This window comes from Coenobita brevimanus, chromosome 46 (assembly GCF_032717465.1).
Source record: "Coenobita brevimanus isolate Jiangsu-jjx chromosome 46, ASM3271746v2, whole genome shotgun sequence".
Lineage (NCBI taxonomy): Eukaryota > Metazoa > Arthropoda > Malacostraca > Decapoda > Coenobitidae > Coenobita > Coenobita brevimanus.
The window spans coordinates 36,035,790-36,061,978 of record NC_136999.1 but is presented as its reverse complement, the minus strand read 5'-3'; the positions used below and the strand labels follow the sequence as shown (position 1 = coordinate 36,061,978).

General features: G+C 41.0%; 1 protein-coding gene across 1 annotated transcript in view; it reads left to right on the top strand.

Moving 5' to 3' along the window:
• The first annotated feature begins 3,064 nt into the window (after positions 1 to 3,064).
• The window catches only part of LOC145398693 (uncharacterized), a 78,601-nt gene continuing 55,476 nt past the window's right edge, over positions 3,065 to 26,189 (top strand). Inside the window, exons 1-3 of the mRNA XM_080271494.1 lie at positions 3,065 to 3,117; positions 4,299 to 4,389; positions 21,731 to 22,036. Coding sequence (XP_080127620.1) covers positions 3,065 to 3,117; positions 4,299 to 4,389; positions 21,731 to 22,036 — 450 coding nt within the window. The remainder of the gene's footprint in view (positions 3,118 to 4,298; positions 4,390 to 21,730; positions 22,037 to 26,189) is intronic.

Here is a 26,189-nt window from a genome sequence, read left to right as displayed (position 1 = left end):
GTGTGTGTGTGTGTGTGTGTGTGTGTGCAGAGACATGAAACTCCACGGATATGCCCTGCCGCATTTACCGCGTAATATATCATACAGACGTGTATTACTTAACATTTTAAGTAACTGGTGGCCGATTGCACCCATTTTATTTTTTCGCATTCTTTATGTTAGCTCATTTTAGGTACATTGATTCGAAAACTGTTGCGATGTAATGAACCGTTTTGGTTACTTAGATGATACAATCAAACAGATAAACAGAATGGGAATTTTAGTAGTATATAGACAAGGCCGTGCACCACCCTCGACTTGTGGAGCACAGGATAAAATATAATTCAGAAATAGAGAGGATAATACGCGGACACTTATTTATACTGTTGCTGATTTCCATTCTATGTACCATTGTTGCACCTTTTCTTATCCAGGAAAGTCTACGTTAGACAAGGCTTGGTTTCTTAGAACTAGGTTAGGTTAGCTTATTAGTCAGTTAGATTAATCTGTTAGGTTTGGGCAGGGTAGGTCACGTTAGGTTTAAAAAAAAAAGTTACCATGACCTTCCGCGGTATATACAGGGTGTCCTAGGAAATGTCTGTCAAATTTCATTTTTTTCTAGTGATAATTTTGAGTAGAAAATGATGTATTAATACGCACTGAAAAACTCCCAGCTGGTATGAGGGTACAATTATTAATGATCACCATACCATTGGAATGGTCTCCATGATTATTAACCCATAAGATTATCAAATAATTTTCGTATCATTTACACTCGGTCTCTTACTGACTCCTTTCAGCTTCAGTTTTTTTTCGCTGCACTGTTGCATCTTTATCTCTTTTTTATCGTTACTTCAGTGGGCATAGCTCCTCTGAACCGTCTGCTTGCATCCCTCCATCACTACAACGGGTGTGTAGCATCCATCTAGCAGGAAACTCACCCCTTTTCTGTCCAGTTCTCTTATGCACAAGCTAACCAATACCCCCAGTCCTTCATGTATGCAACAGGTCAACTCTCTACCTGTCTGCCTATGACCTCCAGTCTTTTAAGTGCATCATGTCCAAGGATCTTGGAATGGATGTTGAATTTAGCTCTCTTTTACTCTCTCTTAAAAGAAACACTTTTGTGGGCTTCTAGCCGTTGACTTCTTCCTCTTACAAAAAAAAAAAAAAAAAAAAAAAAAATCTAGCTCAATTATGGTCATGAAGTGGACTCATGTTGATATAGCATTTTTTACTCAAATTCACCTCTAAAATATCTTCCTGAGGTTTGGCAGACATTTCTTTGCACATCCTGTATAATGACCTCGTCTAAGATATAGTGCCTATGAGCTAAACGTTAAGTGCTTATAAAATGAGGACGGTTTCTAATGTGCAGATTTTGTCCATGGAATTATCGATATAAGGTATGCTTTTTTTTTTTTTTTTTTTCCAGAGGTTTAGTTTGTTGATTGTCTTTAGAAAAATGTCTTAAATTTCAATCCACGTAACTTCGACAATTCCTTTTCGTGTCCTTCGTGGTCACAGGACTTTGTGAAGTGTGAAAAAATTAGTGTAGGGTATATGCATTGCGTGTAAATAGTTAGTGACTGGGATTCATTCAGTCGAAGATTGTTAAAGGAGACCATACCAAAGCTTATCGCCACAGTCCACATCCAAGTAGTATTTCCTATTCTTTCCTCATACAGATGCGTTCAGTATACTCAGTTTGCTGTAACTTGGCCCAAAATTGCCATCTCTTCATCTTGACTGCCGAGTTGTACCAAGATATTAGCACTTAAGTATGGCACTAGTCACGAAGGAGTGCTATGTAAAGGATACAGAGCCGTAGTGTGGTCTTACATTCACTGGACTATGTGGAATAAGCTGAAAAGTGTCGAAGATCTGGCCCAAGTTAATGTAAAAGATGAATAAGAATATGCTCTCTATATTTTGATTCCATTATACCATGAAGCACTAAAATCAAACTGGCAAAGCTAAAGGTACCATTCCATCCTAGGTTCCCTCATCGGCCTCATCTGGTGGTATCACAAGAAGAGTTTCCGACACAAGTAGCAGTGATGGTGGACGACCCCACAGCGCCGGGGGGTAAGCGGCTCACCTTTAAGGGACCCATACATAATGTTGTGGAGTTCCTCGCAAAAAGGATTAATTTCACGTAGGTCACACTGGTAGTCTAGTTTAACACACTGAGTCCAGGAATTATGTTATTACCTCTGCCAAGGAGGTTATGTTTTTGCCAGCATTGGTATATTTGTCTGTTTGTTAGCAGGATCACTCAAAAATTATGAAAGCATTTTCCTGAAAATTTTTGAAGGGGTAGGGTATGGCCCAAGGAACAATCCATTAGATTTGGGTGGTGATCCGGATAATCATCGTCCGGATCAAGAATGTTTTGTTTGTCCACACGATAACTCCAAGAGTACTCACTGAAATTCAATAAAATGTTGTGGACGAGTGGGCCTTGGACAAAGAAAGAACTGAGTACATTTGGGGGCGGATCTGGATCCTGCAATGCCATTGGCGGAGGTATGCGCTATCGGAGTGCTTTCAAGTTCTTCATGTAATTTTGTCCTCTACTGACGATTAGCTTGGGATAGACGTTTTAAATTAGAAGTGTTAGATCTACCCTTATGAAGCCTGTTTCAACATCAGAGGACTTTCTTTACTTGTATAAAATTTTGAGGTTGCAGCAAGAGGAAAAAAAAATACTAAATAAATATAGGTGTCACCCGGACTGAAGGCAATCTAGAGAATTTAGGAATGGCTTTGTCTGTGTTTCCGATCTTTTGTCTCCTGAAAGTAAGAAACATTTACGGATATAGATACACCTCCATTAACATATACAGGATTTATAGTTCTGCTGTATATTGTGTCATTCATGTTATTGTTTTGCAGTCTGAACCATACCCTTTACAAATATAACATTGCCGTACCTGGATATGATCCAAAAATATAATGAATGAACTCCAAAGAATTTTTACCATAGTTATCTAAAGTCTGTCATTTTAGCCTGTTCCTATCATATGGTGGGACAATGGCAGGTTGACAATAAATAAATAAAAAATGTGAGACCAAACACCAGATGAGTGAGGAAACAGCTTGGGAATTTGAGGTAACGGGTCATCCTCACGACAGGTCCGTAAAAAAAAAAAAAAAAAAAAAAAAATCTACTATTATCGTCACTTGGAGCATCTCCAATCTTTTGACAATGTGATGTGTAGACTACCATTTTGTCCAGATATACAAGCCCCTTTGACGACAGAGAGGAAAGAACCCAAGAAATGCAACATGGCCGGAGGGTCATGTGCTATTCCTAAAAGGAAGACATTGTTATCATAGGATTTTTGAATTTCATTTGTGACCCTCCTTAATGAAAGTTAATGACTGAAAACCGGTGCACCTCAGGCACCGTCTCTAAGTAGCCAGATCATAAGGCAGAAGTTTAGTGCATCGTTGATAGCGCCAGGCATCCTTGTTGTACACAATGTAAATCAGTGGATAGATAACCAAGGAAAACATAAGTGTTCTTGATTACTTGTGTTAAGCAGCTCCTGAACCTCTCTCTCTCTCTCTCTCTCTCTCTCTCTCTCTCTCTCTCTCTCTCTCTCTCTCTCTCCGTGCATGCGTCTTGGTGAATTAGTGGTCCCCTGGTGTCGATGTAACGCACTGACCACATCTGCTCACATCATTTTTACCATTGACTCTGTTCAGTACCTCCTAAGGAAAATAAGGATGAAATTGTTTAGCTTTGAACACTTTGGAGGCACATCTCCTTAGACTGATAACCTTCACTATCCAATACTGAACAGCCATGGCGATATCACAAATCCCTGTCCCACTCCACTATAGATATGGAAGCAGTAACTCAAAGGGCGCCGCCACACCAAGGCCGTAACCACACTTACTCTGACGTAAATTGTCGGATTATGTACGTTAGGAGTAACACTGGAATAAGAACACCTGGTTTCACTGCGTCACATTCTGACCAACCTATTTTCACTGTTAGACATGATGCACGTAACAGCGAGAAGTATTATGGTCAGAATGTAACCCAGTGAAACGAGGTGTTATTCCAGCATTACTCCTAACGTACATAATCCGACAATTCGCGTCAGAATAAGCCTGATTCCAACCTTGGTGTGGTGGAACTCAAACACCCATCTACTGGTACTCTTAAACAAGACTTGCTACTTTCATAGAAACTTAACGGAATTATTTAATTTTCTCTCCCCCAATACCTACGAAACAGCACCCCTAGATCTACTGTATATAGTAAATTATAAAGAGATCTTCTGTTAACAACAAAATAACTTCAGGTACTCGTACGTGAGGCCAGATGACAGAGAGTGGGGCTCGCGGTCGAAGGATGGCTCCTGGTCTGGTATGTCAGGCCAAGTATTCACGGAGGTTAGTGTTTCAACATATTAGTATAAGCCAATACAACGAGAAAATAATATTTTGGTATTATTGCCTTCAAAAGTTCCGCTTCTCCCCCTTCTGTTCAGTAACTCGTAATTCTTAAGTAGTTTAAGTGAAATAATTGCATAAAGTCACCACAGTTTGTCTGGTTTGTTCAACAGTTAATTTTAATCAACAGTTAGTTTTAATTACCTTGACTAATACTGTGTTATAACTTACAGAAAGGCAGGAAGGGGAATGGAACTTTTGGAGGTAACAGTATAGTAGTCTAAAAGGCATGATGGGGTGAAAATGATTTGTTTTTCATATTCAACAAGAATCCTTAAGAGATGAAGTGCAGTATATCTAGTGTCACGAGAGCTGGAGATCGGTACGGTAACCCACATGTTAATAATCTTGAATACAATGACCTAGCCTCAGGACCCTTCACCTCTCAAAGAACGTGATGTATGGAACTGATTATTACTATTTCACACCAAATATAGACATTCACAGTCACAATAAAAACTCCTCGATATTTAGCAATGTTCATCAACTCAGTAATAAATAATACACTGTAGAGTTACTGCCTATTCACTTTGTCATGTATGTTTTCTAGATCTTTAAATACCTTACATAGGTTATTCAATAAACATCCGGGTTCTTATTTACCAGTTAAGTGCGCTTTGTGAAAGCGTGACGAGTGAGCGCCATGTTTTCTGATATATTCTACATGATTGTAGTTGAACAATGAAAATTGTACTGGAACGAAAGACATTCAGATACACCCACACATACACTGAAACACACACACACACACACACACACACACACACACACACACACACACACACACACACACACAAGTAGTGAAGCCAAAACCATGTTTCAAATGAGGTGGAAGCAAGAATGCCTTCTCAGGGTTAACAAAAGTTTTGTGAAGACAGCAGAACCTTCCAGCCATATACTATATTTTGGTCACAGTGGCCATTCCTTTTGTGTGTAATGCATAGCATCTGCTCGGCTGTTCCATAAACAAAGAAAACACATGTGCTTTGTTTATCCTTCCTGAAGTCCTAGATGCAAGCAGATCACCGTCAGGCACCCACAGATGTTCAACTGATGTGTTTTGTGGTAAGTAGCAGTCAACAAACTACACATGGTTTCATATTTTTCATTCATTCCATGGGCATGGGCATTTTTTTTTTTTTTGTGCAAGGAAGAAGCAACCAAAGGCCAGGAGCCCACAAACCGTTCCTTCCAAGAGAAAAACAAACACAATACAATACAGAGCCAAATTCAACATCCGTTCATTTCGAGATGCCTGGACACACTTCGTTTGAAAGACTGGAGATCATAGGAAGTAGGAAATACAGACAGAGGGAGACAGTTCAAGAGTTGATCTGTTGCATAAACGAAGGACTGGGAATAGTGGTTAACTCTTGCATTAAAGACCTGGACAGAAAAGGGATGAGAGTTTGCCACGCGCCTGTCATAGATGTGGAGGGATGCAAGTAGACAGTTCAAAGGAGCAGTGACCCCATTGAAGTAGTGACAGAAAAAAGATAAAGATGCAACAGTACAGTGAAGAGACAGAGGTTGAAGGGAGCCAGTAAGGGGAGGAGAGTTAATGAGACGAAAGCCTTTGACTCCACCCTATTGAAAAAAGCTGTATGTGGGGAGCCTCCCCACACATGAGTTGTACTCTAAATAGGGGGGAATAAAATCCATGTGTAAAGTCAACAACTGTGCAGGGGCAAAGAAGGTATGGAGTCGGCTTAGCACACCTAATCTCTTGGAAGCAGATTTAACAAGAGATGTAATATGATCTTTCCAAGATAAGTCCCGATTGAATGAAACACCAATTCAAGGATGATGCAGGACTGAGCTGGATATTATTAAACATTAGCAGGTACTCCTGTGGATGATATTTTTATGCCTGTCAGAGATACGAGCCAAGTCAGATATTAGGTATGCCACAGCCTCACCCCTGGTATGTTGAAGTAATGGACGTTGTGAGAACTGAATGGAAAGGTGAAAGATGGAATCATCAGTGTACGAGTGAACAGGGTTAGATGTACAGCATAGAATATCACTGATGAATAATAGGAAGCGAGTTGGTGATAGCACAGAGCCTGAGGAACACCACTGTTAACAGATCTAGGAGAAGTACGATGGCCATCTACAACAGCAGCTATAGAACGACCAGAAAGGAAGCTATACATCAAGGCACAGATGGAAAGATAGAAACCGTAAGAAGGCAGTTTGGAAATTAAAGATTTATGCCAGACTCGCTCGAAAGCCTTTGAGATGTCAAGTGCAATGGCAAAGCTTTCGCCAAAGTCCCGAAAGGAGGATGACCAGGAGTCTGAAAGGTAGATGAGAAGATCGCCAGTGGAGCGTCCCTGACGGAACCCATACTGACGATCAGAAAGAAGATTGTGATACGAAAGCTGCTTTAAAATATTTCTGTTAAGAACAGACTTGAAAACTTTTGAGACACAGGACGTTAAAGGAAGTTGACAATAGTCAGAGGGTTGGAACAAAAGACTGATTCATCGACTGATTGTATTAAACTCTGGCAGCGCAACTGCCAGGACCATATGCTGCTGGACAACAAGGTAAAAGATGCAGCAAGTAAAAATTAAGTTAATATCTGTTAGTAGAAATAAAACAATAAAAATAATAAGAGAATAATTTTTAAAATATAAATTAGTTATACTGTACAAGTGGTAGGAGCTCAGCCTTCTGAAGAAAAGTAAAAATATCAGTAAAATCGCTAGAGGCTCCACCAAGCATCGATGAGAGACAGCAGGCACGATCTGCCCCCTTATGCTTATGGAGGAATCTCTGACGTAGGTCCTCCAAACTCAGACAGTCAACCAGCAAATGATGGACAATAAGGGAAACAAGGCAATCATCACAGTACAGTTGAGTCTCACCATTCACACGGAACCCATGTGTAAGCCGAGAGTGCCCAATGCGTTAGCTAGCAAGAGCCACCAACAATCGCTGAGACATGGAGGGGATAACCCTTGGCACAACCACACTCAGAAAGATTTCTTTTAGTTTATTATGAGCAACACCATCCCAGTGTCTCTGCAAACACGTACGGTATGTGTACCACTAGTAAGGTGTTACATCAGAAGCAGGAAGCGGGTAGTTGGTTGGGGGCTGTTGAGAAGATACAGCTTTAGATAATGTATCTGCCCTCTCATTGCCCACCACACTAACATGTGCCGGAACCCAGCAGAAGTCCACACGGCGGCCACGACGGCCAAGAAAAAAAAGCCACTCTAAAACTAATAAAACCAATGGATGGGATGCATTAAAAGACTCCAGTGCAGACAGGGCACTATAAGAGTCACTATAAATCACAAAATCTGATTGAGGGAGAGTAAAAATGATTTTGAGTGCCTATAAAATAGCAGTCATTTCCTCTATATACATTAAAGTAATGCCAGGAAGCCTACTGCCTCCAGTAAAGGAAGGGCAGACAACACCAAATCCTACTCCATTATTAGTCTTAGACCCATCAGTATAGATGGGGACAGAACCCTCATGAGTGCAGACATTTTCTAAAAAGAGAAAGAGGGACACCTGAGAGGGAAGTGAGCCCTTTTTTTCAACAACGGACCTACAAAATGTCATATGAGGGAGTAGCCAAGAACCCGCCTTTGGGATCTGATGTGGCCAAACTGCCAGTCTGGGGACAAAGTGGGCTAACATAACTGACCGGACCCTGCACAGGGCTTTGGGAAATTAGGATGTGTGTCATAAACAGAAGATCATGAATCCCGGGAGACTATGGCACAAGAAACTAAGTCTGGAATGTGATGAAGACGATACCAACACCTCATCATCAACAACTGACATCGTAAATCCAAGAGGAGTACACAAGCATCAACCAACAAATTTGAAATCGGGAATGATCTGAATGCCTCAATTGCCAGAAGTACACCAGCATCATGCACAGAACTGAACAACCGGAGATGGGCATTTGTTGTGGAGTAGACCTCGTACCCATATTCAAGTTTAGGAAGAATAAGAGACCTATGCTAGAGGAGCAGGGTATGTCTGTCAGCACCCCAAGAGGTATGAGGCAAAACCCTTAAAAGACTCAAAGCTTTTAGACATGCCACATTAACAGAACAAATATGAGGTACCAAGGTTAGTCATCTATCCAACAGAAGACCCAGAAACCGTGTCTCTTCCATACAGGATATTCTCCAACCATAGAGATACAAGTCAGGGTCTATGTGAACCCCTCAGAGATGACAAAAATGCATAATCACTGTCTTTGTTAAAGAAAAACGGAAACCACGAGACTCTCTCCAGTCAGATATTCTATTAAGAGCCAGCTGAAACTTCTTCTCTATCAGAGACCTTCTGGATGCAACGAAGGAAATTGAGAGATCATCAACATATAGTAAGCCTCATACACAGTCAGGAATTACAATGATTACATTGTTAATGGCTACAGGATAGAAAGTAACACTAAGGATACTACCCTGTGGCACTCCATCTTCTAGTGCATTGGCATTAAAAAGCAGTAAAAGCACCTCTCCCACTCGGACCCTTAAAAAATGGTTGTATAAAAACTGCTGAATAAAAATGGGTAGGCGCCCACAAAGACCAGACTCATAAAGAGAAAGTAAAATGCCATGATGCCAGGCAGTGTCATATGCCTTCACCGGATAGAAGAAGACCGTGATCTGGTGTTGGTTAGTAGAGAAAGCCTCACAGACAGAAACTTCTAAAGACAGTAGTGCATCAGAGGTAGAGAGCATTTTTTGAAAACCATGCTGCGCAGGGGATAAGAAGTCACATCTCCCCAAAAACCATACAAGCCTAACACTGACCATCTCTTCCAGAACTTTACATATACAGGACGTCAGAAAAATAGGCCAATAATTCGTCGCATGTAGGTGGTCCTTACCTCGTTTGGGGATGGGGATATATACAACAACACCCCAACAAGCTGGAAACTCACCAGAACGCCAGATCTTATTAAATGGCGAATGCAAAATCGAAAGGGACTCATCAGACAGGTGACGTAAAAAGGCATGAGTAATATCATCATAATCAGGAGAGGAATCATGGCACTGCGATGTAGCCACATGGAGTTCAGAAAATGGGGATATTATAGGACTCTCCCCTGAAAGATGCAAACCTGAGACCACGAGACTCTAGGCGTTAATGCTGACAAGCAAAAGGCAAATCGGCATCCTTTTGTGACATGCTGGCAAAATGATCAACAAACAACTCTGCAACAGCAAATGGATCAACCACAGTTCCAACTGCTGCATACAGTATAGAACAGAAGGGGCGGGAACAATAAATTTTCCTGAAATATTCCTTACCCGATTTCACACCTGAGGGAAGTCCTTGAACTGATGGCTATGAAAATAAGCCATCTTATTGGAGTTTAAGATGCCAAACTCATCATCTTCCACTAAAGATGCCCGCATAATATCCCGAGGGTTGGTTTCACTGTTACCCCATAGTGGATAGTGACCATTCATATCTCCTAGTAACAGAAAGGTGGAAGGAGGGCCATGAAGAAGGCATTCCAGCTCCTCCTGTTCAACAGTAGCACTAGGAGGAAGATAAAGACTGCAAGCTGTATACTGCCTACCTAAAAACATCCGGACAGCAACAGCCTGCAGGGTAGTGGAGATATCCCGATGACTGTATGGAATATCCTTGCAAAGGAAGATAGCAGCACCTCCATGACGACCTTGGCCCAGCACAGGATCAGAATAAAATGCATGGTAACCAGAAGGACCTGAAGGAAGAGCATCACCAACCATGGTCTCCTGGATGCACATGCATAGAGTAGTGAACTGAGAAACAAGATGACACAGTTCCTCATAGTTTGCATGTAAACCCCAACAATTCCACCGGATGATAGAACCCATAGTGGAGGGATGATCATTAAGTGAGGGACTGTACACCTCCTGACAAGCAAATGGATTTGGAGTGATTCTCAGGAAGGCCCTTGGGAAGAGACTGACCAGCACCAGGAACCCGCACCCTATGTCAAACATTCGTAGGCAAACGTGAGGATGAGCAAGAGGAAAGTCTTACAACATTCTTCTTTTGAGATGGAACAGCACTTGGCTTGGAACCGTTATGGTGTACAGTGTGCCACCCGGCTGAAGATAACCTGGAGGAAGATGAAGAGGGCCAGACAATGTTCTGTGGTGGAGCAAGAGATAGCTTGGTAGGGGGACCACAAGCTCCCTTAGCCGGAGTAGAACAGGCAGTGCCACTATAAGAAGAAGCACAATCGGTAGCACATTCCACAATACTGGAACCCTGACAGGACAAGGCCTCATGCAGCTAAGCAAGTGCATCAACGACCTGGGTACCACCACTGTCTGGCAGTGGCTGGGCCGTCAGCAAAACGCCATCCCCAGCCAGCACTCACCCTGACCCCTGAACATCATGGGTAGGAGTAGTGGGCTCTACAGCAGAGAGCTTTGGTAGCAATGCTTCTATCTCTGAGCACTCTGAGGAGCCACGGCGATACTTACTATACACAAGAGGGACATTGGGAGTTTTGGATGTGTAAAGACGGGGTGTAGTGTCTACAAGGACATTCACCACAGGAGGAACCGGGATGGGGGAGCCACTTCCTGATGCAGGAAGCACCACCCCAGAGGGGACACCCCATGACACAGGAGGCGCCTCCCTAGGGGAAGCACAGCCGCTTTCAGGCTGCAGCCCCTCAGTAGAACCTTCCGGCTGAGAAGGCCAGAATGTAGAACCCCAAGAGGTTAATAGGGTATTGTGTGATGGTAGAGGCATCTGTCAGGTAGCTTTTGGGTGAGATTAGACAACAGCAAAGGTAACCCCAGGGCAAATGAACCTCTCCCTTACCCTGCCTTTGTCTCAGAAAAGGAAATTTTCTCCTTCGTTCGGACAGACACAATCTCATATTCAAACTTGTACACATCGCAATCCCTTGAGGAGGCCACATGAGCTCCTCTACAGTTCAGACATTTAGAGGGTTGAGAACAATCAGCCACACCACTGGAAAAACCACCACAATTTCCACAGACCTCAGAAAGGCCAGATGCTTCCAGCTGGCAAGAATGGTGAACATAACCTAACCTTTGACAATCATAGCATCTTCTAGGTCAGGAAACATAAGGTTTAACCTTATGCTTCCACTACGCAGCAGTGACAACCTCTGGCAAAGTAAGGCGATCAAACGTCAAGATAAGAGTAGGCGTGGGTGTTAACCCGTTGAGAGCGATAGGCCTCATTTGGGACTTATCAGAGTCAAAAGCGATAGGCCTCAAATGAGTGCGATTTTCAAAGGCATACCAAAACAGTGCCACGAGGAGTAGGTGGCTCAAATTTGTATGGGAAATAGGGGCAGGTGGCAACTCGATATCACCCCCGTACTACCCCACACTGCCCCATATATGCCCAGAATATGCGAGCATGCACACCATGGAGCACGCATGTAAATTTTCCTCATTTTCCTCCCGTGACTCCGCCAACCCCACACCAGGCGCTAAGGGATCTGCACACACACACATGCAAGAGACAGAGAGAGAGAAAGAGAAAGAGAGAGAGAGATGATCTGTACACACACACACACACACACACACACACACACACACACACATGAGAGAGAGAGAGAGAGAGAGAGAGAGAGAGAGAGAGAGAGAGAGAGAGAGAGAGAGAGAGAGAGAGAGAGAGAGAGAGAGAGAGAGAGATGATCTGCACACACACACACACACACACACACACACACACACACACACACGAGAGAGAGAGAGAGAGAGAGGGGAGGGGAATTGATGATTCAGTAATCACATGATTATTGCCCAAGGCCATGGTAAATATAGGTCTTTGAGAGAGGTGAAGTTAGTGAATGTACAGCGAGGTTGGATGGTGAGGAATTGGAAAATGTGAGTACGTTTAAGTACTTGGGTAGTGTGATGAGTAAGGATGGAGGTTTGGAGGGTGAAGTGCTTGAAAGGGTACAGCAGAGAAGAAAGGTTGCTGGTTCTTTGAAAGCAGTGATAAGAAACAGGGAAGTGAGCATGGAAGTGAAAAAGTTACTACATGACAGTATTGTGATACCAACTCTAACGTACGGAAGTGAAGCTTGGACGTTGTTGGAAGGACACAAGTCAAGAGTGAGAGCAGTGGAAATGAGTTATTTAAGAGGAGCCTGTGGAGTCACATGGAGAGACAGGCTGACGAATGAGGATATAAAGGAGCATTGTGGTGTTGATGTGGATGTGATAGGAAGCGTTATGAGGAACACACTGAGGTGGTTTCGCCATGTGGAGAGGATGGAGGGTGAAAGACTGACGAAGAGAGTGTATGTGAGTGAGGTGGAGGGGGAAAGAGGGAGGGGGAGGCCGAGGATGAGATGGAGGGATGGGGTGGAGAGGTATATGAGAGAGGGGGGTGTGAGTTGGGAGCAGGGGAGTGAAATGGCGGGGGACAGGGCGACTTGGAGGCGATTTGTTTGTGGCCACCCCAAACGGGATTGAGGCGTCTGGCAATATAGATAGATAGATTTTCCCAAATAATGCCCCATTCCTTAACCCAGTCAGTGCAGGTGGAGAGTTGCTCGTGCCACCAGCTGTTCATCTTCTGGCCATTTTGTCTCACAACCACGTGACTTTATGTGGTCATATATATACTGTATATTGCTAGATGTGCGCGAGCATTTCCAAGACGATGATATGTGTTTCACTCAAATCTGTAAGACTCGAAATTTTGGCCTAGTCGTCGCTTCCCAGCAGGTACCTACGGAATGTTCATCACTTTCCACGGGTTAAAACCTAATCAACTTTCTTCATAATTCTCCGTACTGCTACAATTCCCTGAGGAGCCAGCCCCTCCAGAATTGAAGAGTCAGAGTAAGAGATCAAGTCATGAGCATACACAACTCCACAGGACTGATTTAAGGCCACGTGACGAGAGGCAGACACTGGATAAATGACGACCACAGTAAGAGACTGGATGTGTGAACTCTTCTCTTCATCCCTGGCCTATAGCAACAGTGAACCATCACCCTGCATGGAGACCCAAAGGGTGACCCAAAAAGGACTCCCCATGATGCAAAAGTTTGCTCCCACTAGTGCAAAGACCCTCTTCCCCAGCACCCCACAGCCCAGACACCTAACCAACCAATTCAGGATAGCACAAGGTGACCCCTCTGGAGAGTGGCAAAGATGACCCATATGGGTAACCTCTGCTTCGGGCAGCACTTAATCAGACCCCTCACCCACAACCCTATCCGCATGGGAGACCCTGCCAGATGTCGTTACATTTGCGGGCCGGCTTGTGGAACCACAGGGGTATGCAAGCCCCCCATAATGGTAAGGTGGCTGCCCACGGGGGCAGGGTAGAATTTGAACGAAAGGACGCTCATTTCCATTATGGAGAAGGACTGCCTTCAATGAATTCTTCCAGTAGTCTACGGACAACCGCCATTCTCCTGTTTGATAAGGACGATACTTACAACGGTGCATTACTTTGCTCTCTAAATCTTCTCCAAAGTTGGCACCCATGCAATTATCCTCCTCACAAGGTTCTCATTCACTTGTGGTACTTAATGGGGGGTTTGGAACTGGAAGCTCAGGGCCATGGAGTACTGGCCTTAGAACAGAAGGCACGTTAGGATACATGATCCTGGACCAGGTTTTCAATGAATACCCTTTGGTGTTAGTGAGACAAAAGAAACAGTCAGTACAGTGATCCTTGTTTCGTGCCAAACCATTGGTATGGCAAAAGGCATACCTGATGGCATCCATTCATTCATGTGGTTTACACAGGGCGTGCATGCTAAGTGAGTTGCCCACTTCTTGTCTTGATCACCAACAGGATCTCTGAAGTGATGTTTGTAAGAGATTTCAACATTCCTTGTAATTAATTCTTCAGGCTTTCAGGTGTAAAGAGCCAACAGATATATCAGGAGGTGTATGATGCATTCATACAGTTTTGGCACTCCATTGCATACCAACACAGATCAAGGCACTTTGTAGCAGTAAATAAAATCTGAAATGGCAAAATGGCAAGTATTATGATTACCTATGCATGTATTGGTGTCCTTCCACCCCCACAAAAATGATATGCTTGATCATGGGAAAATTTTACCCGACTTTCGCTGTGACTGATTCATTTTAAGTTACTAAGTATATTGTGATTCAGGTACTTAAATGAAAATGATACAGCCGCCACAAGATCTAGCTGGAGTGCGCCCTTTTAAGGTACATCTATCTCTGTAATAGGAGTCGGATCGGATTTTCCCATGTAAGGACTGATTTTCCCATGGTATACTGGTTTTTGAAAACTGGACGTGCTAGAAAAAAAATGGATATCGTATTCGAAATTTACAGGCTCATGTTGCTTAGAATCGTCTCAAAATATAATAGAACCATAACACTTTTAAAATTTTGTTGACCACTGTCATTTACGAGCTTTACTGAGAATAAACATTGCTCGCTCACTTGTAAAAGCTGTTATGGTAAGTGACATCCAGACATACTCTTGCAGCCATTATTATCCCAAATACATTGCTAACAACAGTCATGATACTTACCTTACAATGGGTTATTCAACTTTTTCAACAGTTTTACAGAACAGTATGTAAGTAATGGTCACAGCCTGTTTTCCCATCCAGTCGAGCAAGTCTTCTTACCTGGGTCAACTAGCATAAATTTTATTTTTTCGGTACTTTTCTTTCTTATTATTTTCTTTTATCATAAACAGGCCAGTGCACCTTCATTACGTTAGGTTATCATTGGTAAAAACATATCTTCAACTCCTGAGAAATTCCCACTGTTCCTCTTACAGTATTTTTATTATTCAGCCGTGATTAAACTGGGTGGTCACGCATCTTATGGAGGCTTCACGGCACCAGGACAAAATTGCTGTAACGACAATTAACACTACTGTACTTTGACCCTTACTCCTCTATCGAATCTTGAATGAGAACTTCTAACTTTACCTGATTGAAAGCCTGATTGCTTGATTGACCAAAATATTAGTGGCGTGATAACTACCAGGGTCATATGTCGTCGGACACCAAGTAATAACACGACAGTGAGGAGAGAATAAAAACAGAGAATACAATATAGATTAACTAAAATAAGTAGAAATAAATGGGCTAACTGCATTGGAGTTATCGGATACAGTCCTGAGCTAAAAAAAAAAAAAAAAAAAAAAAAAAAAAGTCTCCCCTGCTCGTGACAGCTGAGTTGCCTGATCTCAGCTACAGCCAGGAATCCAGTATTGTTAAATTTCATGGGGACCCTTTTATTAACTACATTAACGTTAACCCTTCCCTGGTTGAGATGTAAGTTCGTTTTCCTCGATCAGCCCTCAGATATTAAAGCTCAAGATCGCCGGGCAAGGTCAAAGTCCGGCCCCTGTGTGAGTTGGTTAGTAAAATAACTCAGACACATCTGATCTGAATTTAACCATATTTACTGGAAGGGTTGAGGTTTATGCAAGGAATCAACCCATTGTTTTCTTAGAACAATGAGTCAAAAGCCGAGGTCATAGAAGAAGGCCAGATTAAAGTTTTCTTCTGATTTCAATCACAGATTGTAATGTGATTGACAATAAGGCAATTATAAAAGGATTCGATTTTGAGAACAAAGTTCAAGGTCACTTGGAAAGGGCAAAGGCCTAGGTGCCGGGGCAAGGTCAACTCAAACGTTACTGATATGATTTAAACCAAATTTGGTGGAATGTTTAATGGTCAGGCAAGAACGAAGGATTTCGGTAACGAATATCAAGGGTCAGTCCCACAGAGAAGAGTCAGAGATCGATTCGTGTGTGTGTGTGTGTGTGTGTGTGTGTGTGTTCTTACCTAATTGTATCTTTACAGGAATGAGTCAAGCTTGTACTGTCCCGTGTATTAAACCATTTTTATCATACATATTCTTAATTTTATTAATTGTTTTGGAACACAGTATTTCATTCGGTAGTGGATTCCACTGATCAGTTGCCCTATTTCGGAAACTAAATTTTCTTACGTCTTTATCGCCTCTCTTTTTATGCAGTTTTTTGCAATGTCCTCTTGTTGATGCTTCCTCATAGGTTATATACTCATTTATGTCTATCTTCTCCTTCCCTGATATGCATTTATATTGCATAATTATGTCTCCTCTTTTCCTTCTTTCCTGGAGTGTTGGCAGATTCAGTTTTTCTACTCTTTCTTTGTAGCTTAGATCCCTTAAGCTTGGTATCCATCTTGTAGCGGCCCTTTGAACTTTATCAATCATGTCTATGTGTTTCTTGAGATAAGGATTCAAGACTACTGATGCATACTCCAGGATTGGTCTGATGAATGATGTTATTAACTTTCTCAGCATGTCTTCATTTATGTATGTGAATGCTATTCTCATATTTGCAATCAGTGCATACATGTACCGTATCTTCTTACTGATGTGGTCAGCTGGAGATAGTCTGATATTGATATACACACCTAGATCTTTCTGTCTTTCTGATATGTGTAAGATTTTACTTCCTAAATTATAGTCCCAATCTGGTCTTTTTCGACTTTTACAAAACTTGATTACATGACTCGTCCACATTGAATTTCAGTTGCCATGTAATCCTACATTCATGAAGCTTATTTAATTCTTCTTGTAGCTCTTTACAAGAGTCTGTGTTAGTAATTCTCCTTTGTATTTTTGCATCATCGGCAAACATATTTAGATAACTTTCATTTCCAGTGTTACCATCTATGTCATTTATACACACTAAAAACATAACTGGTGCCAGCACTGAGCCCTGTGGAAGTCTGCAAGTCACTTCTCTCCATGATGAGTAATTTCCCCTTACTACTGTTCTCATTTCCCTTTTTCTGAGAAAAACTTACATCCAGCAGTAGAGTCTGCCACGGATTCCTCCTTGATGGTACAGTTTCCATAAAAGTCTTTGGTGCGGTACTCTGTCAAATGCTTTCTTGAAATCTAGATAGATACTGTTCACCCACCCTTTTCTTTTCTCCAATGTTTCTGCAACTCTCATAGTAGCTTAATATATTAGTAACACATGATTTTCCCTTATTGAAACCAAATTGCCTTTCTGTTATCATATTATGGTCTTTTAGACTGTTCACCCCAACTTATCTATCAGCATTTCCAGCATCTTAGTTGAGTAGATTTTGTCTATTCCCTTTCTTGAATAAGGGAACAATGTTTGCTTTCTTTCATATATCAGGTAGTTTACCTTGACCTAAGGATGCCTTGGGTATTAAAGATATTGGTCTACTTAACCCCTTTGCACATTCATGTAGCAACCAACACGAAATTTAGTCAGGACCATTTCCTTTTCCTTTGTCTTATTTGCTTAACTCCTCCTGTATTTGTTTTTCTGATATTTGTATGTCTGGTATTAAGTGTGGGTATGCATCTTCCATGTCATGCCACTCAAAATTATTTTCTTCTGTAAAAACTGATTGGAAAGTTTGCTTTAGTGCTTCACAAATATCTTTCTCTTGTATATACATGATCCCTTCGTCAGTAATGGATTGTATTTAATCTTTTACTTTGGTTTTGCTTCGGATGTAGATGTAAAATAGCTTCCGTTGGTCACTACTTTTATTTATAATGTCTTCCTCAAACTGTCTTTGGGCTGGTCTCCTTATCCTTGTATAATCTTTTCTTGCCTGTTTATAGTTATTATATGCCCTCCCACTTTTGTGTCTTCTCTATCTATTCCACAACAAGCCTCTTTTTCTTTTGATTATTTACATTCTTCATTAAGCCGTTTCTTTATTTTCATTTCTGCTTCTTTGTGCTGTGGGTTGTAATTTCGGACTCCTGTTTCATAAAGTTCACAGAATTTTCTATATATAGCATTTAAATCTTGTCCTGTAATCTCTTTTTCTCAATTTATTTCTAAAAAGTCTTATTTTGGTTATGGTTGTTGGCCTTTTTGTAGTTTTGGCTCTTTTCGTAACTTTCATTACTGTTAACTATGTCATATGCAATCCTGAAGTTGCAATTTAATAATGCATTGTCGTTTTTCCTGAGTGGAAGGTGATACATTATACTGTCAGTATCATTTTCTTGCCTAGTAAATATAAGATCTAATACTGATAGTACATCAAGTCCTCTTTTTCTGGTGGTTTCCTTTACAAGTTGTGTTATGAAAAACTCCTGCACAAGATCCAGGCGCTTTTGGTCCCAACAGATTTCCTGGTTTTTATATCTACTGTAGAGTAATCCAATTTATATTTGTATTGAAATCTCCAGTTACTATAATTCTTTCAGATTTCGTCTCCATTCTATGTAGTAATGCCCTTATACTCTGAATTGTACTCTCTGCCATGTTTTCATATTCACCTCATTACCAAGTGTTTGATCTGGGTGGCATGTATAAATTTGCCACAGTTACTTTCCCTTCAGATGTAATAATCTCTGCTGCAATCATTTCCCCTTGTGAGGGTATATGTTGTTCTATTTCTTTGACTTGTAGATTTTTCTTTGTTAATATCATAATTCCTCCTCCTTTTTTAAAGTTCCTATCTCTTCTCCATATATTGTATTTCTCTAAGTTTGGAGTATGGTTTGATATCCTTGGTGTTAAATTTGTTTCAGTTAGGCAACTAATATGTGGTTCTTTTTCTTTGATACCATCATTCATCTTTAATAATTTAGATACCATTCCATCTACATTTGAGTACATTAACTTAATCATCTTGCTTAGATACATGTCATGACTTCGGTCAAATACCTTCCTCCTTTATATTCCCTTCTGGTTATGTGCCACTTTCATACCTGCAATCCAATTACTTTGTAAAAAAAAAATGCATTCTTCTCTTCCCCAGATCTTGCCTCGTTCTTTGTTTTTGCCTCCCTCATCTCTTTTGGTAATCCCAGTTCATCTTAGAGTTACGCATCTTTTTATCAATACGTTTTTGAATTCCTCTTTTTCCCTATCTTTGTTTGCATTTTTTAGTATCTCCTCCAGAGTGTTTACACTCTGGAATGTTATTTTCAGAGGCCTTGACTTATTTCTTTCATATTACCCTAGCCTTTTGTGTTCCTTTATGTCTTTATTACAAATTCCTCTTGATACTTCCTTGAATATGCTCATTATATTTGCCATCTCCTTTTTGTCTCTCGAAATCTTATTATTTTTAATTCTTTCTCATCTAATCCAGTGATTACTATAGATTTGTTGATATTTGCTGAATCTTTGACTAGTTTTGTATTTTATTGGATTTTTTTTTTTTCATTTCCATTTAATTCTTTTTTCTTCGACTCTTGTTTCTATCTCTTTCTTTACTTTCATCATTTCAGCATACGTAGTTTCCACATCATTTTTGTAGCTTTGCATCTCTTCATTCACCTGGGTTATCTTCTCAATATCACTGCTCAGATTTATCAGACTGCTTGCTTGCTTGTGTGTGTGTGTGTGTGTGTGTGTGTGTGTGTGTGTGTGTGTGTGTGTGTGTGTGTGTGTGTGTGTGTGAACAAAATAACCAAAACAATTGTGACCTGTTTTGGATCAAAATTGGTGGATGAGAGTTTTTTTTTTTTTTTTTTTTTTTTTTTTTTGGTTAATAGATTTACGGTCAGGATCACATGGCAAAGTCAATTCACAGTTTTCATCTGATTTGCGCAGAACATTGTGGAAGGGATGAGGTTAACACACGGACAAGGAGATCTATTTTGAAAACAACCAAGGTCACGGTCAAAGGGAAAGGTCACCGGGCAAAGTCAGCTCAAACAATCTTGCTCTGATTTGAACCAAAGTTATTGGAAGGGTTAAGGCTTAGGCAAGCATGAAGTTATTTGATTCTGAGAGTAATTTGTCGGAGGTTAAGATCACAGAGTAAATTATTATTATCGGCCCATAGACCAGCTGTTGGTCGTGTGTACTGCATTCTCTTAGTGTTCTTTCTTGTTTGATCGGTGTGTCTGGCAGGTTGTTCAAAGAGTGACTTGTACCTAAGGGAGTCCGTGTAACTCTCCCAGTTATGCATGGACAATGGGTATACTGAGGTCACATTGAGTTAATTGTTTCCTTGATGTACTTCCAACAGAGTACCATTAACTATAGACGTGTCATCTCTACTGCTTTTCTGCTTATGATCTTTGAAAATTAGTCTCCCGAATCTGAAGCAAATGACACAAATGGCACTGATCTATGGCCAAATAAAGTAATCAGTGTCAGCTGCTGTAGGATCACCAGATTGAATTTAAAAGTCCATGGATGGGGAAGTAGGAGAGGCGACTGGACTTTTGTTGTCGAGCGTGCAGTGCCTAGAAAAAAAAATATCGGAACAACTTTGTGATAAACAAACTGAAAAAACTAACAATGTGATATGAAACACGACTGAGGCCTTGTGACACCTGTTGGTAGCCCTGATGATCCCAGTTGCCATGTGACATATTTATGCTAAATGTTTCCATAGGTATTTCCTACAGTTCTGACGCATCAATGCTATATTTAATACTTGTGTATAATTATTACAGAGGTGAACGTATGATTTCACAACTATTAACCTCCAAGTAAGGATATATTTTTTAGGCATTGCACTTAATGAAAAAGAAATACACTGAGGTGGTTTGGACATGTGGAGAGCATAGAGAATGGCTGACTAAAAGGGTGTATGTAGGTGAAGTGGAAGGAGGGAGAGGGGGACCGTGGATGAGGTGGAGGGATGGACTTGAGAGGTATATGAAGGAGGGGGGAGTGAGTTGGAGGGAGGGCAGTCAAATGATGGATGACAGAGCGACTTCGAGGCGATGTGTCTGCGGCCACCTTTTGCAGGATTGGGGAGTCGGGCTATAGATAAATAGAATAGACATAATGAAAGAGATTGTTTTAACTATCACTTTAACCCAATATTCAGTTTTCTTTCAATGAAATGTACACTTATTAAATGGGCAATAGTTTTCTATATCAGTCAGCAGAACACGCAAAAATGTCCAAGCTTTCATAGTACATTATACACAAAACAATATATATATTTTTCAATTCCTGATAAACAGAGTAATTACTAATCATATTTTGAACGTTATGTTTGTTTTTACCTGGCCGTTTTATTAAAGAAAATGAATATTTAAAAAAATATTTAAGAGGACCAGTGAAATGCGCTTCACTAAACTCACATGGCATTATTTATATGTTGTGAGAACGACTCAGCTGGCTAGTGTGAGCGTGGTTGTGGAAGTAGGAGTAGGAAATTAATAAATGATGCAGGGTAGATACTGATAACACTCACTACGCCATCCCCAAAACACACGAGATACCACTTCGCTGAGTGGAAGTAGAGCTTTATATATGGACCAGCTTGTATGTTCAGCTAACTGCCTTTTTCTTCAATAACTCCTCTCTGCTTCAGGAGGCTGATATCAGTGGGGGGCCACATGCCATCATAGAGGACAAGAAAGAGGATTTTCACTGCAGTCCGTGTGTCTTCATGACGCACCATAAAATTTTCGCTGCCCGTGGTCGCCCTGAGGTGGACCCGTGGGGCTTCCTGCTGCCTCTGTCACCTGTAGTGTGGGTGGCTGTGGGGGCGGCACTGCTGGCTGTGATCACTGCTATGCTACTCCTTCCTTCTTGCCTTCCCCCACACACTAACCACCCACCAAGACAAGAGACCAACATATTCAACTGTATTCGCATCCTCCTCCAAGAAGGTAGCGTGAATGTCCCAATTGAAGCTTGCCCCTTTTTTTATAATATGCCTCCTTTAGATGTCATTAAATTAATCGCTTATATTTTAAACAGATGTGTCTACGCCGTCTGGGTGGTGGTGGTGGGAATCTGTGGTACAGGGGGTGTGGATGCTGATGATATTGGTGTTAACACAAAGCTACGTTGGTAACCTCATGTCCCTCCTGGCTGTCAGACACATCAGTCATCCCTACCAGACCCTCAGAGATGTTATTGACAATCCTAATATCAAAATACTTCTCGCTGCTTACGTCCCAGAAATGGCATTTTTTAAAGTAAGGACCACACCATTTTATTTACAGTCAACAGTTAAACTATAGATATTGACACTGCAATACTCCTTTTACCTTATCTTAGTTCAAATAGTCCTCCTTTCTTCAGCTTTTATCACACAGTTTAGTAGTAGAAAGAAGCAGGTCTAGTACATTCTGTCCCAAGGACTTCTTCGTGAGCAGCATCATAATACAGCTAGGCAGTGGAGATGGAGAGATGACAATTTTAGGCCAAAGTAGAGAAAATTAATTCAGGCAATATATACTTATAGGGCTCTTTATCTTTGGCGGGTTTTTTCATCATCATCACCTTGTTTTTATGTTGTGTGGGATGATATTATGCCGCAGATTGTCGGAAACGCGTTTTTATATATCAAACAGACCTCATCAGTCCCTGTATAGGATAGGCTAAAGGGGACGAAGTGTTTTTGGTGAGGGATGGGTGACATTTGTTGCGCAAGGCGAAGTAGTGCCGTATAAATACGCCATAATCCCACTGGTTAGGTTAGATGAGGCTGACTATATATCTGACAGAAATAAAAAAGAAAATACACGTTATCTGCAACCTTCAACATTAAATCAACCATTCACAGGATAAAAACAAGCTGGTGAAAAAGAGAAAACCACAAAAAAGAAAAAAAAAACAGTGGGGAACTTAAAGTAAATACTGACCAAGAACTTTATCATCTGCCCGTCGATGTCAGCACACTGAAAACCCGGACAGGGATGGTAACCAATGAATCACCTCTGTCACTCTGTCCTCTGCCACTCACACACCCCTCTCTCATGTACCGTACCACTCCTCCCACTACTCTATCTCATCACAAAATAATTATATATGTATGAATGTATATATGTATGTATGTATGTTCTTTTTGTATGTGCATGAGTCTGGGCACAGGCATAACAGCCCGTTCTGTGAGGTCCAACAGTCCTCCCATATATCATACACTTTCAAGTCACCACTTCGGTGCTAAGCATCCACCGTCGATACTGAATACATGGTAGGGCTGTTTCTTACAGGACGGGTGTATTGGTATTGGCGTTTTTTTTTTTTTTTTAACTTATGGTAGACCAGTAAAGTCTGCTTAGCGAAATACCTTTAAACCGTTCCCTGTCCCACCTGGGATTCGTACCTGCTTCCACTGGGACAGTAGACCACCTCTCTACTGACTCGGCGAAAATAAATATACTGTATGCACTCACAGTAAAAAAAAAAAAAAAAAATCAGAACATTTAATACTGCAAACCTGTTCACCGGACCTCTTCAGCGTATAATTTATAGAATGGTAAAGCAGTGTTTCAAGTATTTCAGTGTTACTTGTTATATTTGTTTATTAGGACTTGGTTTTTTTTATCCACTGCCCTCCCTGTCTCCCTAACCCTCTCAACAGGCAAAATAAGCATCTGCTGACTTAACTGAACAAAATGCCGTTTGTGCCCTTCCAGTTTTTTTTCTTATGGTTCCCTAATGTTTAAACCGTCTATGAAGGAAGGCCTTGCGAAAACCCAGTTCTTATGTATGGAGTCTATTGTTCTTTATCTTATCCTGGTCAAGAATTCCATCCTTTTACAGCTTATTCTACGTAGCTCAGTGTCAGAATAAAACAATATTTCACCTTTATATACGTTCCATAGTACCATTTTTGTGACTAGCATCTTATTCAAGTGTTAATCTATTGATAGAAGTCAGTATTCAAGATGGAGAGATTTCAGTTTTATCCCAAGTTTGAGTAAACAGAGTAAGGTGGAAGGTTTCTTGTAATCCACACCTATTTTTTTTTTTTTATGTATCCGACTCTGGGCATAGACTTCACAGCCTGATCTAAACGCCCTGTAGTCCTTGTACATACCATACACCTCTACATGTCACCACTTCGGCGCTAACACCCACCGTCCATATTGAATACATGCTAGGGCTGTTTCATACAGGATGGCGTATTGGTATTAGCGTGGGTATTATTATGACATGTCGGCGGGTCTTCTGACAGATCAGTACAGTCTGATTTCATGAAATTCAAATCCTCAAACTGTTCCCTGCCCCAGCAGGGTTTTGAACCTGGGTCCGGTAGGACTGCAGGCCACCTCTACCGATTGAACCACTGCTTCCCCCTACATCCAGGGCTTAGATACTCGAGCATATTCACGACCGATTTAATGTCGTAACTTTGATTTCTTTATTCTAGGAAGAGTTAGAGATGTGATAAGACTGTTCCTTTCTGTGTGCTTCCTGAAGAAACAGTTACAGCCTACGGCAATTGCTCCTCTAGTAACTAAGATTATTTTTTTTGTAGGATCAATTGGAGACTTCAGAACATTCTGCACATATTTTTACTCAACCTTCTTGCAAAAACAAACATAAAATACGATAGGGAGGCCATAGCGAGCTCATTTGAAGATCCGACACCGGATGAGCATGGGACTGCAAGAGCAACAGCAATAACGACTATACTCTATTTACTTTAAGTTGGCCTAAAATTCCTCTTTTCCTACCTTAATTGTTGAGTTGCAACAATAGATTAACATTAAGATATGATGCTAGTCATGAAGCAGTGCCAAGAAAAGATCGAAGAACCAAACTCGCTGTTTTGTCTTAATCTGTCACTGAGCCACATGAAAGAGGCTGCAACAGGAAGAAAATTTGGACCACGGTAAGATGAAAGATTTATAATTCGATAAGTACTGGAAAAAGAACGGAATTAAACTAAGAAAAATATACATTTCTTTAGGCGCTCGCTTAAGCATGCTAACATTAACCCAAAATTGCATTTGAGCATTTTATGTTATAAGCATAGTTAAGCATGGGAGCTATTTTAATTAACTTGCTTGAACATGATTGGTGTTTCATTCACTCGGGACCTATCTTGGAAAGATCATATTACATCTCTTGTAAAATCTGCTTCCAAGAGATTAGATGTGCTAAGCCAACTAAGTATCTTCCATACCCCTGCACAGTTGTTGACTTTATACACAGGTTTTATTCGCCCCTGTGTAGAGTACAACTCTCATGTGTAGGGAGGCTCCCCACATACAGCTCTTCTCAATAGGGTGGAGTCAAAGGCTTTTCGTCTCATTAACTCTCCTCTTCTTACTGGCTCACTTCAACCTTTGTCTCTTTGCCGCACTGTTGCATCTTTATCCCTTTTCCTTCGCTACTTCAATGGTCACTACTCCTCTGAACTGTTTGTTTGCATTCCTCCACCTCTATGACGGGCGTGTAGCACCCATCTAGCAACAAACTCTCAACTATCTAATGCAAGAGTTAACCGTTACTCCCAGTCCTTCATTTATGCAACTGGTCAACTCTGGAACTGTCTCCCTCTGTCTGTATTTCCTGCCTCCTGTGATCTCCAGTTTTTCAAATGCAGTGTGTCCAGGCATTTCGAAATGAACGGATCTTGAATTTGGCTTTCTTTTGTACTGTTTTTGTTTTTTTCTTGGAAGGAACAGTTTGCGGGCTCCTCGCCCTTAGTTCTTTGTTCCTTGCATTAAAACAATATATATATATATATATATATATATATATATATATATATATATATATATATATATATATATATATATATATATATATATATATATATATATATATATCCCATTGGAGCCCAGTGTCCGGAGCATTGGACAGAACTAGGATTTTTCAAATCTTTATAAAGTAGGGAACCCCCGGGTAGGGACCTATGAGCTTCGCAACTATGAGCCGATAGGCGAAGGGCGGTATGCTTAGCGCCCTCCCAGTGCAATGCCTCGCCCAGCACCCCTGGGATCCAATGATATATATATATATCACGGGATGGGATAAGCAAGTAAAATCTAGCAGGCTTGTTGTTCTGCTGAATTTTATGTAGC